Source organism: Grus americana, chromosome 8 (genome assembly GCF_028858705.1).
Source record: "Grus americana isolate bGruAme1 chromosome 8, bGruAme1.mat, whole genome shotgun sequence".
In the NCBI taxonomy this organism is placed as follows: domain Eukaryota; kingdom Metazoa; phylum Chordata; class Aves; order Gruiformes; family Gruidae; genus Grus; species Grus americana.
In genome coordinates this window covers 9830800-9849614 of record NC_072859.1, presented here as the reverse complement: position 1 = coordinate 9849614, position 18815 = coordinate 9830800, and the positions used below count along the sequence as shown (strand labels likewise).

At 37.5% G+C, this 18815-nt stretch overlaps 1 protein-coding gene across 1 annotated transcript in view; it reads right to left on the bottom strand.

Annotated features, from left to right (window-relative positions):
- The window catches only part of CDC73 (cell division cycle 73), a 107854-nt gene that overhangs the window by 67189 nt on the left and 21850 nt on the right, over positions 1–18815 (bottom strand). The window contains exons 8-10 of the mRNA XM_054834472.1: positions 17744–17842; positions 16394–16472; positions 6166–6230 (exon numbers count right to left, since the gene is read on the bottom strand). Coding sequence (XP_054690447.1) covers positions 6166–6230; positions 16394–16472; positions 17744–17842 — 243 coding nt within the window. The remainder of the gene's footprint in view (positions 1–6165; positions 6231–16393; positions 16473–17743; positions 17843–18815) is intronic.

Sequence of the window (18815 nt, the reverse complement as noted above, 5' to 3'; positions counted from 1 at the left end):
TCTAAAGGCAGAGTAATTCATTTAATGTTTGAAACATGACTGAGGCAATGAAGTGCCAACCACTGAAATTGCTGTGTGGACCTTTTAAATATAAAATACAGTAATAGTTCCTAGGAAACTTGGTTGCATTTCATCCACTCTCATTAGAGTGATATAGACAAACAAGGCTGCCTAATCTGTTGCCCCAGAGCAGTGGAAGGCTGCTGGCAAACTATCCTGGGGAAACATCCATTTTGCCAGCTCAAGGAGTTTGGGCCTTAGTGGTCACATCCTGGCCCTTAGCCCTCGTGGACCGAGAACCTCATGGTTATGTCTGAATTAGTTACAGATAAATACACTTAACATGAAAAAAAATTACTAATATAATGAAAACAAAAGTCTCTACCTCCAGCACCATCTATGGAATGCTCTTCTAATTATTACGAACACCCTCTTGATGGTTAAAAACTGAACAGTATGCACGCAGAGTTCACAGAATGCTGGCTCGGCCCGTGGAGAGGAGCGGGGGCGCAGGCAGGCTGGTGTTACACTCGCGTTGAGAATAATGACCAGCTTATGCACAGACTGCTTGAAAATTACGCTCTGCTTCAGAGCCCGTTTCAAATGCTTTCAAAGAGTCTGTTGTTTTGTTGACTCCTTCCTCAATACCACTGGTCTCAAATATTTTAATGAGATTAGGACATGACACAGAAAATCAGTGACATGTGGAGAAGTAGTTATCTCTCTCCTATCTCATATTTAAGATGTATTAATTTTTTATTTCTTTTTTTAAAGGTAAGCGCTATTTATCTGTATATTGAGAATCAACGTCCAATTCCACCATATGCTTCTGAAAAGTCATTTCAAGTTTTGGCACTGAATCACAATCATAATTCCTCACAATAAATTAAAAGAAGATCTCATGGATTTACTGACTTACACAGAAGCATATCAATTATCTCAAGGCTTTTATATAAAATATGTACGTACAGCATGTTGACTGCTTCTGCCCCAACATGCTTCCTCTCCGATGGCCCTGTCTTCAAGGTGCCAGAAACTTAGCATTTCCCTTCATTCTACTACACACTAATCCTTTGAAAAATATACCAGAGGTTAAACAACCTCTCAGTTAAAATAATAAGGTCACTGAGATTATACCATACTCAAAAGATTTTGGGGGCAATAACAGTAACATCCTGTGATTAGTTAATGCTCACAATCTGAGACTAACCACAAACCAACGACAAGTGCTGCTTGACCTTGGAGGTGCTGAACCAGCCTTCCAATTCTTCTGAAATTAAGCCTGTTTGTAGTGTGGCTTAATAGGGACCCTCTTTTTTATTAGATGTTTTCTGTCGGGACTATATAATGTATTTGTTTCCATTGGAATGTAATGTATTTTCTTTAATTACTGATAGTCTCATATGTTTACTCAATTTTACAACTGAGAGATTGTTGTAAAGCCTGGCAGTTTACACTGGAAAGATGGATGCTACTGTTGTTAATTGTCTAGGAAAAGCATTATCACTGAATTCAGAAGCACTGAAAACTTACATAGAATTTCTTACTAGAGATAAAACTTACATGTTTGAATACACTACAGAAATTTGCATTGGAGTTTGCTACAAGCAAAGTGCCTCAACTGAAACCCTCACTAACTACACGCTGATTCTCCAAGCTAGCCCCAAACTATCTGATAAGTAGATCAATACCTAAAAGAGCTGATGCAGCCACCTGATTACCAAACTGTAAAAGAAAGAAATACCAGTAGTTCTGGCTGCTTATGAGTGGGATGATCAACAGATTCCATTACTAGCAGCAAAAACAAAAGACAAAGCAAGCTTCTGGGCTTCAGCAGCTACGAATACTAAATGAAACCAGAAGTTAAAAACAGGAGAGCTTTCTAGCAATTAGGAAGGGCAACGAAGTAATTTCTACAAGGGCCTCCTGCAGTACTACACAGATCTTATTTGCTTGCACCCAAGTTTATAACCGCACTGACCCACAGCTCATGACTGGCCAGGACTCTCAGTACTCCACAGACTTCCAGTCTATTCCTTTCTTTCATATTAAAGTTGTGAAAACTTAAGAAAAACACAAAGATGAGTAAAATCAGCATCACCATGACTGTCACGGAGAAACAGATGTTATTTGCATGTGCGCACAGTCAATACAAAGCATGCCCTCAGCTTGGAAGAGGATACACTTTCGCACCAATCTATAAAAGCCAGCTTTATCAGACACTGGCAGAACAAATAACTTCTCCAGTACCCTGATGTAAATGCAGATAGCTAGTTTGTTCTGATCTTGACAGCTCAAGCTATAGTAACAGCTAAAGAATTCACATATTCTAGTTACAGAAGCCATTAGTCCAAAATTCAATTTATATACAAAATAAAAGTCAGACCCACTTTCTAGGCTTCCACTAGATGACACTGGCTTAGTCTCCTAAGTTAACATTTCTCTTTAGAACAGCAGAAGGCTAATGCCCTGAACAACTCAAATTTACAGCAGAACAAACACGTTGAGAATACGAGTTTAAAATTCTCAGCGTTCCCTCGCACACAAAAATGCTAACATAGCTCTTATTTGATCCATTTCAAACAGTAAACCTTCCTACTTCAAACCCAGAAGTTGCCCTGCTATACAGGGATACTATGCAGGTAGGCCTGGCAGTCTCCAAAAGTCATGCTGCACAATTTGCAACATGAACCACTGGGAGACTAGATAGCAAGAGCTATCACCACTAGCTTACTTGTTTCCAAAACATCATCAATCCAGGCAAATAGAACGTGCCACAGGTATTAAAAGAGGCTTTCCAAGGAAGATGTTTTATTATAAACAATTCCAGGTCCAGAATAATGAAATCATGCCTTCACAACAAAAATTCATTAAATAAGTCAGCTCTTCCTAAGAGAAAGTAAGTGTGCCAATTAAGCAAAAACCCTGTTAGAGGGAAGAAGTGCCAGCAGCACAAGTTATTTTAGCTGACATTACTTCAGAAAAAGCCCACCATTCACCATCTGTTCTGGCACAAATTTTGAATGCTAAGAAAGTTTCCAACATCACTGATGAAAAGAAAGCAGTCAAGATGCAGAAGTTTTTGTTTTGCTGTTAAAAAGAACAAGCATCTAGGACAACTTGCATTTCAGCAAGAACAAACACAAACCAGAAGTTTTGCACATTTCATAAAAATCATTACAGAGAATTACAATAAGGCAGAGTGCAAGTGGAAGACATGTAGGGAATATAACAAATAAAAAGCTTCTTACAAATTTTACATGATAAGCGGGTGGGCAACTGCAGACAGCGGGTCACAGTGTACACTCTAGGTAATAAGCGTATGTCTATAAAGTTTTTTCCAATTGCTGACAAGATCAAAACTTTTGGAAGCCAATGCCTCCGTCAACCTTTTAAAGAGAAGACTAAGCATGAAAACAAACTGTTTTATTCAAACAAAGAAAATAAAGGACAATGTGTGACAAGGAAGCCGAAGGAATCAATGTAACACGGAGAGAACAGAAGTCAGAGTAGATGGTATTGCCAATAATGTTAACACACTCAAATGAACCACCACACTGGGATAAACAATCTCTTCCAATATGCAACTCATAACCAAAGCGGAAATTAGAGCAAAAATAAGAAGATGCGAAAAACTGATAAAGAACAAAGATAAAGTAATATACGTAATTCATCCATCTCAAGGCTGTATTTATAATTTCAGAAGCAGTAAGAAATTCTTAATGGCTTTCCACAAAGCATTGGTGAGATCTCACTTAGAAGACTACATGAAATTATACTTCTCCATGCTTGAAAAAAAGATTAATTCTAATTGGAATAGCTAGAGAAAGAAAATTCACATATGAATTGAAAGCTTATTTTACCAGACAACTTATTTAGCCAAGCAAAACAAGAACTTAAGAGAATATGACTGCTCTCTCTAAATACATCAATGGAAACAAACATAGAAGAAACAGAGGAGCTACCTAAGTCAAGGAGAAAAATGGTGCAAAAATGAACATTTCAAATTTCACCATTCATCTGGAAATCAGAGGCCTGAAGTTTGAAGACAGACTCTAACAAATAGCTCCCTAACACTTCAATCCCTTGAAATGTTTGATGAATTCACAAAAGGGATTATACCAATACTATGAGGATAGCAGATGACATCACACAGGTAGAATACAATTCCATTACTATCCTCCATATTCCTAGGATTCCAATGAATACAATGTACTTTTCCATTAAACCTCTAGGGGAAGAAATTACTGTCCCATTTCCTCCCTAGTTTTATCAAGCATAAAAAATAGGAACAAACCACAAAAAAACCCTGAATAGAAACATAATGTGAAATTTGCTAACCAGTAGGAGATTATGCATTCTATACAAAACAACGATCTGAAGATTATGGGTTAGAACTATGTGGTCCATCACTGTGACAAAGTTTAGACAAAAACAGATGAACATTTCTGTGCCACATAATTAACAGATTTATTTCTCCCCCATCTGAAACACAAAGTCAGCATGTCACCGTAATTTATGAATGAGCTAAACATTTAGGGCACCTTTTTAATACTCTGGAAAATAAGGCTCCAAAAAATCCCTTACAAGTTCTTTCTTAGAAACATGCTAAATGACAGATGGAGTTCTAATATTTCTCATGACACCAGATGATGCTTTATGTGCAGTCATGCAATACCTCTTAAACAGTTATTTCAAAAAATTCTATTTATGTTGCAAAAAGATTTAATAGTAATTTAATATCAGTTGTAATTTCTTTCTTAATGGAAGAAACCAGCAAGAACAGTTTAATAACTACCTCAAAACTCTAGGTAGTATGCTGAATATGTGAGCTAGGATTCCTAGAATAAAAAAACCTTAATTATTTTCTAATGAACTTTTAAAAAATATCATTTTTAGAGATACTGCGTATCCCTTCACTTTTGCAGTTTTTATACTGACAAGCTTAAAACATTTCAACATTTCTATTTTACTACAACCTTGCTTCCCCCTGCCTCTCTTTTTCCTCCTCACAGGGGAATTTAAATGGAACTTATCTACTATATCATTTCAAGACTCTACCACTGGAAACAGATACATTATACCACAGAAACTTGGGCTTGGTGTAACAATTTGATCCCTCATAAAGGAGCCCTAAATTCACGCAAAGTCCAAGAACAAATCTTCAGACATAATGAGTTATTTTCTTCCTTCACCCAATCAATTTCTGAATTATTCTAGAAACAACACTGTTTAGAACTAAGTGGATTCCTTCCTTAAAACATTCCCTTCCAATTTTTTTAAAATATTTTAAGTCCTGAGAAGGTTGGGAATGAAAGACTTGGGCAAGAACTTTGGTCAAACAAGAAAAAGCTCTAAATGTTTTTAAAAAAAATTACATTCAAGATACTATTTTATGTTCAAATTAGGAGTACATGGATTTAGGAGAGTGTTTAGTGCTGTCTATTCATCAGATTTATATAGGTATGCAGATGGCAAAAACCTTAATGAGGGCTCTACATTAGTTTCGTAGCATCTGTCCTACTTACCAGCAGATCAAAACAGCATTTGTTTGAGAGCAGTCAACTCACTTCCACAAAAACAGACAAATATTGGCAAAAAAAGAAAATTTGTTTGAGGGTCTCTTTCTCATCCGTATATGTAGCAATTCCCACTGACAGCATTGTAAAGTCATACAAAAGAAAGTTTCAACAGTAATGCAGAGGTCAAATTCTTCCACCACTAAACAAATTTATTGTTATTAAATGCAGAGTAGGAAAAAAAGCTCCAAAACCTATTTTTATTACTTCAGTTTTGAGAGTATAGTTTTATCACTTATGATTATGAAAGATATCCTTCATAGACATACATATCCTACATAGACATACTAAAAAAATCTGAGTAGCTTAGTATAGTCGAGCACAAAAAGGCTGCATCTCCACAAGAGCAACTGCCAACAAAGCCTTCCCAGCACACCTTTTTACTGCAGACAAATCCCTTGAGCAAAGATCTCTAAAATGTGCAGACAAAAATCAAAACATGTTTTATCTTTCCACAGAGAAGAACTCTCATTAATTCTGTTAGTCAGCCAAAGTGACCTTCCACAGCCTAGGCCAGGCTGACAAGATATATATAGGTACACTATCATTTCTATAAAACCTATTTAAGAAAAGACTTTCAGCTTACCGTTACAGACTTCAGAGTCATTCCGTGATAGGTGCCCATAGTATCAATTTTAAAGCCTTCCGTTTCTGCAAAGGAAAATAGTCTCCTGTAAATCATTATGAACATAGGGGACATCATGTCTAAATGGACAACACTGGAAATATCTTTGAAATTATCTTTGCAAAGAACGCACCTGGCTATAGGTAGTGTTTTAGGCTCTGTTCAGAATATAAAACATGGCCAATAATAAGGAAATCTGTGTTTTCTTTGGACAGAGGTCCATTTGGTATTTCTGCTTTCTGTAACCAGCGTAAGGTTTTCCTGCTGGACAGAATGATTCAAACCACTCCAGAGAATGTATATAAATTTAAATTTTTGTGAGAATGTTACAATATGCATGCAGTCTCAGAAATTCTCTTCACCACAAAATGGAGAAGTACCTCATATTCCCAGAATGCATTATAATGAAACATATTCAACTTGTAGTATTAATGGAAGAACATACTTAGTAAGAAACTGGTTTACACACTGACTATAAAACCGTGGCCACTTAACACAGTAAATTCACTTCTGGAGTGCAGAAGTGCAACAATGTCATTGTCATATGATACAGCTGACAGAATCTGCATAAATTCACACTACCAGACTAAAGGTGGTAAAAAGGGTTGTTTTCAGGATTTTTTTTTTTTTTAGTAGTTTTAAATCAGACTGAATTTATGCTGAGTAAATGCTGGAAGCCTGCAAGTGCTCAGTGACTAAGCCTGCTGCCGCTAGCCTGCTTGCTTTTGAATACTCCTTCTCTGTCCTATTCTCAGCATTCTAAGATCAAAGCCAGCTCCTGAATACTGCAACCAGGGCCTGCAAGAAAACCTTTTTCCTATTGTAAATTCCCTAGCCTCATGCATCTACTGTCAACTGATCCCATCAACCAACCAAACACCCAATTAATTCAATACTTAAAACGGTGTGATAATCACCAATCAAACCATGATAAGCAAGCATCTGTCTACACCTAAGCAACTTTTGGGCTATTTCAACTAGACTTCGGTAAAGGTAACTGATACTGTGCAGAAACAGCTATTGGGAGTTGAAAGATTTTTGCCATTTATTACACCACCTTCATACAATGCATCAGCACAAAAACATATTAGACCAAAAATAATGCAGAATAAAAGTAATGCTTGTACCTGAAGCTACTGAAGTCCAAGAAAAATATTAGGTTTTCAAGACTGTTAGAGCTTCTTGCTCTTATCATGAGTAAATTAACTTAAATTGAAACTCAGACAACCTTGAAAACAATGCAGATGCTCTGGGAAGCATCTATGGTTGCTGATTCTTTCTTCCTTAGATGAGGAAGATTATCAGACACTTGCAGGAAATGAGGCAGAAAAGTTTCCCAGATTTAATAACTCTCCAGTGCCTAGAAAAAGATACCCAAGAGTTGAAAACTGATCATACTCCTCTCACCACAGAGATAGGTAACTACCTTATGAACACTGTTTTTGATTTTATCTTCCCCTTCTCGCCCCCTCCATTATGCTACCAGACGTACCACCAACTAAGTGGAGAGGCCTAGTGTTACCAACCATGTTTTGTTTTACACAAAGTCACCTCAGCTCCAGCCCTTCTTCACCTTGGCTGCTCAAGGCCACCCCTCCTCTTCTGACGGATTTAACATTTCTGAACTACACAGACTTGATTCCAAGAAAGCAAAATGCAGGTACAGACAGACATGAATGCATTCTTCGCTACTAAAAAAAGAAGCCTAGCTTCCCTTTATAAATTGATATTGCCTTACCACCTTTCCTCCAACCTCAAGATGTAATTATGCATTGAGTCTTAGCTCAGGGCTCATACAGCTGAACTTGAGCTAAAGATATTGAAGTTGCGTCTGACCAACACTTCCACAGGTAACTGTTTTTTTCTGTGACTATATAGGTCACTGTTTCTGGCCAAGGAGCATATTAATATTTCAGGTGGCGCCTGGAGCCTTGCGGAATACTTGGTAGAGCTCCCCTAAGTTGAAATGATGCTTTTGCTGACCTGGAGTGACATAAATCAGAAGTGTATAATCTAGTTGTTTGTGAATTTCAGAAGGTCGCCAACCAAGGAACCTTTTCCCTTTCCAAACTGACCTATTACAGTTTCCTCTTGCCTGTGACATGGAGAATTCCCAACTATTTCAACCAGATGTTCTTCCCAAACCCCAAAGAATACAGACACCCCTTAACAAGACCAGCAAAGCACCATCCCCCATTGTGCCTGGCCTGCCACAGCTTCTTTCCTCTCAGCACAAATCCTGGTTCCATAATTACATCTACACATTTGTTCCCCATTTCAGTTTTTTCTTTCCACTGGACTCTTTTCCTACTTTTTCCCTAATAAAACTTTGCATTCCTTCTCAATTAATTAAAAAACCCTAACCCAAGCCTCCACCAGCATTGCAAAGAGAATAAAGGCCCACAGAGCCAGCAGCACAGTGAGAAAGTAAATCAAAGGGGAGAGAGGCACCTGGTAGGGAACAAGCCTCTGCTCAACTGCCAACTGTTTCATCTTTTGCAAAAATCTCCCCAAGTCCCTCCTGAAATCTGTCCTGGTTCATTTAATGAGCCACAAGAGCCAGTAACCAGAGCTCTAACTCTCACCAGCTTCCTGCTCCCAGCCTTGCGCTGAGCCTTCCTCCTAGCGGGAGGAGTAAACTAGGATCCTAAAGAGTTACCTGCTGCCTCAGGCATTAGAGTGGGCGCTCTTGCCCACTGAAGGTTTCCAGCAGCTCCACAAGCCTTCCAATGCTATTTAACAGCTACTCAGTAAATAAAACATTTCTGATAATCTGTAAATAATGTCATAATACTACTTCTTATTGATGCAAATCTAAGAAATGCTAAATGGTCAAAGTAGAGCATAGGTCCCCACTTAGATTCCTGCAAATAGTTACTGCAGCCACATGAGGGTCTACTGGGGACCCCAGGGGCTGCTACCTAGAGGTAGGGTGGAATGAGAAGAAGAAACCACCTCCCAAACTGCCCACCAGCTCTCAAATTTCCTGCCTCAAACTCTCAAGCAACTGGTGAATGAGAGTTAAGGCCTGCCAGCTTCCAGATAGCCACAGCAACCCTCCTTTAACTGGTAACAGCACCAATACTCTTTTCTCAGAGCATAGCTTTTTTGACCAGATCCTCTCACATACCCCATGTGATATTCTACTAGTCAGCCATTCACTTTTCTTACAGAAACAAACACTGCTACAAGTGAGAGCCCTGCTACTTGCACTTTTATGCCTTTTTAGAAGGTCTCAACAGTCTGTACACTTGGCCATGTACAGTAGTACCTTCAGCTCCACCCACTGTATACAGCCTGTGGAAAGCAGAACACAAATGCCTCCAAGTCAGGGACCCCACAGTTACAGCTGCATTCCCACTTCAAGTATTGCTGAGGGTGTTAGCCAGGTTAATGCAGCTGGTTGTAAAAGACATTCAAGGACTAGGCTAGAAAATGAAGAGGCACTTCTTCCAGAGCCTTCTCCGAGGGCAGTGGCTGACCCTCATGTAGCTGCTCAAAAGCAGACCTGGGATACAAGAGGAACCACAGGCCACAGTAGAGAGGAGCAGAACACAGAGTGACCTGGAGCACCAAGGGACATGCCCCCAGCATCCATTAGCAGAAATGCTGTACCATACCCTCTACCTAAGAACACAAAAGCATTATGTTCCTCCCCTCCCTCTCAAACCAGCTCAAACCTGTGCTGCTGAGTCATGCACCAGCACAGAGATGAAATACTAATGCCTGGCCAAGAATTAGTTTGCAACTCCCATTTCAAAATCACAGCTTCACTGATGGTAATAGAGAAGCAGTTAAAATTATAAGCCATCTACTAAGAAAAGGGTACTTAAGAAAAAAAAAAAGAGCCCTTTAAATAAAAAGTATTGTGATGGCAAGACTTTGGACCCTTATTTTTAAAATTGTAATTAGATGCAGAACTACTGTTAAGAAAACTTACTTGAGAGTTTTCAATACATTCGGATTTTTCAAAAAAAATTACAATGAAGTTGTATACATTTCCTTTAGGCAAAAAGCAGTCCATATTAAATACTTTAAACACAGGTCTAACAGTAAGGAGTAAAGAATCCAGGCAAAACCCAACATCAATTTTTTGTAACCAACTGTACAACTTTTTCTGTTCCCCAAATATAATCAGTTTTATAGACATACAAGCATTGTTAAAAACAGACATCAAGAAATGCCTTAAAAACTACATCTTGAGTCTAAACACAATAACTATTACTGAATAATCAATTCTAATCCTTCAAAACTATAAACTATCATCAGTTAACACTAAGACCACCTTTTCTTCTCCATTGCATGTATTATGATCACAATTTCACAGTTCAATGACCCAAAGACTGTCAAAAGAATCATACACTTTTCCAGTGTGGTTCATCACTAGGTACCTTTCTAGCATCACCATGCATCACTCTGACTGCCTTCTCTCATTTAAAGAAATTAGACCTGGAAATGAAAATATGCACCCTAATGCATCAGCTTATTGGACTGATTATATTCTCCATCATCATTTGGGCATATGTTCCATTTCCTTGCATACGAGTATTAATGTTCAAAGTGCCTTCCATTTGCTTCAAGCCCACTGCTCTACGTCAATCTAGGTCACTCTGCATTTTGATTCTGCACCTGCTGCCGCTCTAGCCATCCAATCCGGGTGCAAACTTGAGCATGGATATATTACCAAAGAATAATAGCTTTAAAAAGACTCAAATTAACCTGAATTTCTGGAAGGAAGTCTAGGCAAACAGAACCAGAACAAAGGAGCACGTCTGAAACACTGAAGAGCTCAAGTTAAAGACTTTGAATTGTGGATGAATAAGATTGAATAACCACTTCTTTTTTCAGCTGTATACTCTTCAAACCTCAGATAGCAACAGCTCTGCAGACTGCCTGGAAATGATTCACTACTCCACTTCACACCCATGGTAATTAAATCACTGACACCAAATTTCATTCTACATAAGAGTTTACTGAACGCTCCTTTTCAGTACCCTAGCAAGTTAAGTTTCACACAAACTTCCAAACTACACTAATTAGTTTACAAAATTCTCTGCACAGTTCATATATAACAGTTCAGTAATAATCTTACAAGTAATTAACACCACATTCTTAAAAGTTTCTCACAGTACTAATAAAAAAATTACAGTATGAATTGGTGTATGCTTTCCAGCACTGAAGTGAATGTACAGTACTGAAAGTTATCAAACTACTTGGTCACACAAAGCCAGTAAATAGACGGCAATCTTTTTCAGATGTGAATCTTTTGCGCATATTCTCCGCTAGATAAAAAGCGGAATCCTATAACCTTAAAAATGAATGCAATAAAATTCTAACAAGGCAGCCAAGTTTCAGAACTCTGGATCTCCTGCTACCAGTTCTCCTACTCTCCTTGCATAAACAGAAATCACACAATTTAAAAGAAAATACTTATAATGAGAAATACTTTATAAAGAAACTTTCTTAGCAATGCATAAGAAAAAAAAAAAATAATTATGGTCCAGAGTCATCTCAAGTTTAAAATCTTCATAGTCCTCTGTGGCCTCACTTTAATACTTACCACTGATTGAAAGCTATGCATTCTTCTGAAAAACTGCAGCTATGTTTGAAAATCCAACACAATTACAAGAATAATTAAAACATAAAATGACAATAGTAGAAGTCAACAGCAAGCTTTCCTGAAGGAAACACTTGGATATGGTAAACAACACTTTTCACCATTACAGAGTGAAGTCACATAGCTGTACAGCAAGACACTCTCCAACTTACACTAAATAGGACTAAAAGTTTGTGGTTTATTTATTTTTTCAAATAACAGTTGGCTTCTGCTATGTTGAAACCTTGACAACCACAGTAGCAGGCACATAACAACAACACTCCTGGAACACACCTCAAAGACCTAACACTTGGAGCAGCACAGAGAAACTTTACTTTGCTATCTATACTGAGAGATGAACTCAGTGGGTCAAGAAAATGTCACATCTTCAGGATTATCACTCCAGAACTATTTCACACTCTGGAATTACCAAAGAAACAAGCATGTGAAAAGCAGGATCTCGGGTAAAGTGACCCAAAAAACTGGGAGGAAAAAACCAAGGTATAGCGTCCAAAACCATTTAGTACCTAGAATGTCCTATAGAACAATCACATCAGCTCAAAGTCTCAGTGTACCACTGGCTGAGCTGCAAGCCACACACATCAATAAATCTGTACTTAAATATCAGACACTGAGGCACACAGGAAGATACCTTCCTAAGTGTCAAATGACATTTGAGCACAGAATTTTTAAATACTGAAAGGGATTTAAAAATTATGCTGCTCAAGAAGATATGACACTGGAGTTTGAACAAAATGGTCTGTGGCATGAAAAAAATACCACTAGCAAAGATGCACATTAATAAATGACATTAATAAAGTGTAAAAACAAGCTAAAGGGAATAATATGAAGGAAAGGAGTAAAGCTACAAAGTGAAAAAAGCAGAGAAAGTTTAGCACAGAATGGAGCTCTATGTTGTTGAAGAGAGGACACCATCACATGAAAGAAACAAAATCAACAGGAAGGAAATAGCAGTCAAGGAAAGTAATTGCAGGGTGTTCACCTCTTCACCTCAAAACCATTTGAACAGTTCAGCACCATGGCTGTACTGCCAAGTCACACGTTCTTCCACTGCGGAAACATCTAGGACGTCCCACCACAAGAGACATTCTAATACATTTCCTATGGCATATATCACAGAACTCTAAGAATGCCAAAGGAAAGATTTTTCTCTCCTGCCCAACCAAAGCTGCAGTAACGAGACGCCCATTTGAGAGAAAGCTAACAACTACTGACTCAGGGCTGCATAAGCAGTTCCATCGGCTGCAAGTATAACTGATTATTTGCTCTCCATGAGTAGTACCTTACAATTACCATCCCCTCTCACATTTACTATTAAAACAATCTAAACCATTCCAGCAGCAAAGTCTGTCCCATCTGGCATGAGGATTTTAAGTAAGCCAACCAGAGAGGCATCCTGACACACTGCATCAGAAATAACGATCATCACAAGAAACAGAGAAATTTGGCTGCAAATCAGCAGTTTACTTAATGCATCTTGTATTAAAATTCCTACATTTACTATCTTGGCTCTATGAGGTTTGAATTGTTTATGCTAAGAACAAGACTGGTAATGGAAAAATTCTGTATTAAACCACAGAACTATTCAAAGAAAAAAAAAACAACAAACACAAACAAAAACAGTTCACCTTTTTGCTGTCTAAAAACTTCATGAATACCATAGCATTATATGAAGCTGCAGATAAACAATAAGCTGCAAACATTATCCAACTAGGAGAGGACTACTGTGAATCCTTCCTATAGTTTCAATTCCTCTGAGGAAAGAACAAACAGGTGAGACACAAAGACAAGAGCTTAGAGACGTTGCCTCTCTTGGCTTTGTTTCAATCTTTAGCCAAAATCACTACTACACACATCATACGATCCTCCCTTCCACAATCTCTAGCCAACCACGCGCAGAGTCGTATAGACTAAGATGTGGAAACCCTCCAGAGCGACACAAATCTATAGGGTTCAACTTTATCTGAGGTATTGTCCATCATTACTAATAAATGTGGATACAATGGTATAAAGACTGCAAGTTATTATACCTAGAACTTAAATAATCATCTTCCTTTTCCTTCACATATCATTCCCAAAATCCCCAATACTGCAAGCTTTCCATGAACACGTGGAATTGCAAATTCTTACTAGATTAACTGTAACAAAATAGTCTTTAAGGAACAAAAAACTGCCTTATTTTACTTTTATTGATGACTATTTCTGCTTGCAATCTCACTTCTGCACTGAATATTAGGAGATGACAACTTAATTTTGAGGGCAATTAAGAGTCCTTAGGAATGAGTTCACTTGTGATACAGTTGCAAGAGATGTGCATAGTGCAGTTTTAAGCAAATCACATTGCCAGTGCTGAATGGCACAGGAAAATGTTAATGCCTAATTATGGTTTTTGAAACTACCTTCACAGTGAGTTTCAGTTAGACTATAATTTTAAAGTTATAGTTTTACAACAGAATACTGCAGAAGTAAATAAGATCATCTGCTATTTTCTAAAGTTTATTTGGACCTGAGGAAGGTCTCTCGAATATCTCTGGATCGTCTTCTAAGAAATCTAGATGTTAATTACTAATTCTATGTAACTTCCACAAATGCTGTATCAGTATCTTTCATAAGTCAATCTTGTATTTGAAATACAAATCTGGTGTTCGAAAGATTGTATTTCCAATGCTAGAACTATGTAAGTCATCATCTAGAAGGACACAGACTATTCCTTTACCTAAGTTTCTTGTTCTAAAAGAGTCCACCATTAATTATATGCATTGCTACGTTAGAAATTAATCGACAATTGTAACAGTTCATTCTCCACCTTTTAGGTCATACTGTCCAGTATATATATACACACGCTATTTTTAACTCTTAATAGGAAATGGTAGTAAAAGGAAAACTACTTGGCAAATACATGAGTCTTGAAGATTTAAAATATTATCAGAAGCAAACTGAAGAAGTACTAGTAAAAAACCAAACCAACCCTTCCATGAACATTTATGGCTTTTTCCTCCTTTCTTTCCCAAATTCCCTTGGCTCTCATTATAACAATGAATTCTATTTGTTGGTTATTTTTCAATGCTGAAAAAGCTAGCAAATATCCTGCTTTGGCTTTTTTCTCCTACCCCCCAAGCAATTGTCAATGAGTAGTAGTAAATAAAAACACTGGACTGAAATAAAAGTGTATTGAGGCCAACAGGGAATAGACTTCAAGAGGATACAATAGAATATCTGACCAAGTTTCCTACAGCAAGTTTCACACACACAAAAGAACCCCATAAACCTAAAGGAAGTATTCACATGTAAGTACATATTTACAAAACTTTTTTTTTTTAAAATCACTTCAGAGATGGCTACAGTCAGATTCTGAAGTTTTTGTACATTATCCAATATGAGATGCATGGAAAACATAACCTTCACGAATTTCCTACAGCATGAAATTCTCCATGGTATTATATTTTATGCTTTTCTTTCTACAGTTACTATCAAAACTGAATATCCAAGTAGTACTGTAATATACTCTTGCTTTTATTTATATAACAAAAACAATCAAGTCATTTCAATATAAAATTCAGCACAATCTGCTACAGAACAGCACTTCCATAAAATCTGAGAATTCACATATACAGCATACGAATGTTATTCAGCTTCCCTGAACAAAAATGGTACTAACATGGACAAAGCCAAATACTCTACAAGATGTAAGCTGAATTGCGCATCTACAGTTTAAAATGGCATTTAGTAGCATGGAAGTTCTTGTAGCCAGAAGAGAAAACCCTTAGAAATATGCATAGGAAGTTTCATTAAAGATAAGAATGATTTTGTTTTACAACTAGAAGGAAGGGACAACACATAATTGTAACAAAATTTCCTTTGCCCTCCACAAGAAACACAAAAACATCCAACCACCACAACCACAAGAATTGCAAAATAAAAACACAGCAAGACACACAGATGAAATAATTGGAACTGGTACTGAAACAGAAGATTTAAAAAAGGAAGGGGACCAGAAGAAGAATAGAAAGACAAATCATCACTGAAGTTCAACTATCCACTCATTTTTAAAATAAGTGAGAATTCTTAAACATTGTAGATTATTTCGATCTTCTTTCCAGAAAGTACCTAATATTTTGCACTGCTGTTACAGGTTTGTTTTGTAATTTAAAGGCATATAACAACATTATAATATTTACTTGCAATTACTGGAAGCAACTTGTAAAGTAATTGTGGTTGTTTGAGGACAGGCAATCTATTTCATTTTATGCACCTGACAGTCTTATTTGCAGTTCTGCTTTTTTTATTAATTGCATATGACCTTCCCCAAACATTTTTTTTTTCCCCCCAAGAAGTTCTGGTTTTAAGCTTTCAGTGTGCTAAGAGGTTGAAATAATTTCTAATAAATAATATTTCTAGACGTTATTACTTGGAAAAAGCTATCTTTAGGCATAGTTACAGGGGTTTTTTTTGTCTTTTCTTAGGTTTGAAAAGTAATGGCAGAGAAAATCCCCTAACCTGTACTTTATAGTTCACTAGTTTCATTTCGCAATTATTTTTTTTCTTTTAAAAGAAGCATTACAACCAACTTACCTTCTTTGCCTTTGAATCTTTCTTGATCGTATCTGTTGTAGGCAGCTGGAATAGGTTGCTTATTTCGTAAAGTGGGATCCTAAAACAGTTTAAATAAGACTGGTAAAACATACTACAAAGTATTTCATGTTTTTTGAACTTCATGAAGTATTGCATGGAACTGCTCAAGCGTACAAAATTAGTTCACTTTTGTAGGAGTTTCAATGCATTTGAAAACTTGCTATGTTTCCCTTCAACGTCCACTTACAATCTTACAGCAACAGAGTTTAGAAGTACATACTGAAAGCAATGACAACAGCCCGAGGTAAAACTAAAGTAGCAATAACAAACTACATTAGCTAAAATCTGTAAGTTTTATGAAATCACTGAGTTTTTGTTATATCTCAAGAATTAGCAGGGAAAAAAAAAAGCCTGTCAACTGACAACTCATGATTAAGCCTTCAACCACACGCACACACACAAAATGTTCCTCGCCAGCCTGATTAAGCTAAAACTCTGCTAAACCTACAGAATAAAAACAAATTCAGAGGAAAAATAGGCATTCTGGGAAAAAAGTTTAAAAAAGCGCCAATCTAGAGGCACACTAAATACCAATTCAATCTTTTTTGTGGACAGCTTAGATATGTATTCACAACTATTCTGAATGGGACATTTGAATAGTCCATGCACAATTTACAAAATTCAACACAAAGCAAATATTGAAATGTTGGAATTCATCTTGCTATTTAAATTTAGCTCTTTGTTAAATGCAGGAGCAGCAAAAACAAATCCAAGTATGATTAAATAGCTTTTATAGGAGACTGCCGAGTTCAAGAATATATTAGATTTAGTAGAACTCAATAGTAAACACCACAATACAAAACAAATCCTGTCTAATACCTAGACAGACTTAAACAATAAAGCTCTAAGTCTGTCCTCCTGATTTCATTACAGGCAAAAGAAAGCTGGTTCAAGCTGTTCCCACTCATGAGTCATGTTCCAGATTCTTAAACATTTGCTACCCTATCTGTCAGAAAAACAGCAAAACATTTTATTTGAAACGGCAGTAGTCTCATCTAATACATTTTTTGCAAATAGATACAGGATGTCGCTAGTATTTGATAGATGCAGAAGCTGGCACTAGCAGTTTAATCTCTAAGTAACAAGAACATATTGAACAAATTACACTGATATATTCAACTCTTTAAATACCAATAAATGTAATTTAAATCAAAGAATATCTGTGAAGTTATGCTTGAAAGTTGTGCATTCGTTGGATCTAAACCAAAACAAATTTCATATTTAATAATGACAAGACACTGTACTCTCCCTTTGGTGTCACAGCCCTCACATTCAAAGCGCTGCTCTTACCGTTGGTGCTGTATTTGGTGCAGGTCTTTGCTCAGGTGCTCGGCCTTCTTCTCTGGCTTTTACTGACTGAAGAATTGCAAAAATATTCTTGGCAAAGTTCTGAAAAACATAACAGTTACCCGTGAGCCTTGCTGACTATCTGCATTTCATGTAATAGCAACACAGATAGAAGACACCATTTGGTTAACTTGTGCTTCACAGAAAAACAAAACTAGTGGACCAATTTTCTAAATAGATGTTTTCTGATCACTTTTCTCTGACAGGATCCAAAATATAAACAGCATTTTAAGGCAACATTGTTACCCCCTATTCTTTAAGGGCCAAACTTGCTAAATCTACCTGGCTTCATTACACCTCAGGGTAAACCCAACTCTTCATGAAGCACTTGTAATCTCCTTATCCCCCTTACAGTCCCTGTAGAACTCTTTGTGCTGTAGCAAGAAGGAAAAACCTTTACTCAAGATTTCCAGGACAAGCCTCATCTCTGAGGCCCAGGCCTGTACCCACCACCGAGAGCCTGTCTGGTCACTTTTGGCCTCTGGACGGGATATCTTGGACATGGCCTAACCCTGCCTGCCTAAACCTGCGCTGCCAGCAGCATTCCCCCACCCAAGCGGGCTCAGCTACATTTCGGGAAGAGTCCTGGTGAACCCTTGGGAGGCTTCCCCTAGTCCTGCACAGAGCCCCTGAGACAAGGCAGACCGGCAGCCGCCTCCTGTACTTTCCAGTCAGGCTCTAGAGCAGAGCAGAACATGCTTCAGCCGGCTGCTGACGGCTCACAGGCACAACCCCACCACATTGCGGTACAGTTCTTTTAATATTTATGTTGAATTAAGACTTCGCTCCGTTTGGCACTGAGTAATTTAAGCATTAGAGCCTTCCATTTGAAATTGGAGGAAGCAAGTACAGAAATCACATTCACAAATCTTTGATTCGAGAGTGACCCAGGATAATTCTAATCACTACATGCAGCGTTTTGTCAGATAACCAAAGCATTGAGGCACAACTGAACAAATTATATCGATCAAGGTTTTTTAAACACATTCCTCCTGGCAATATTAGTAGGACTGCT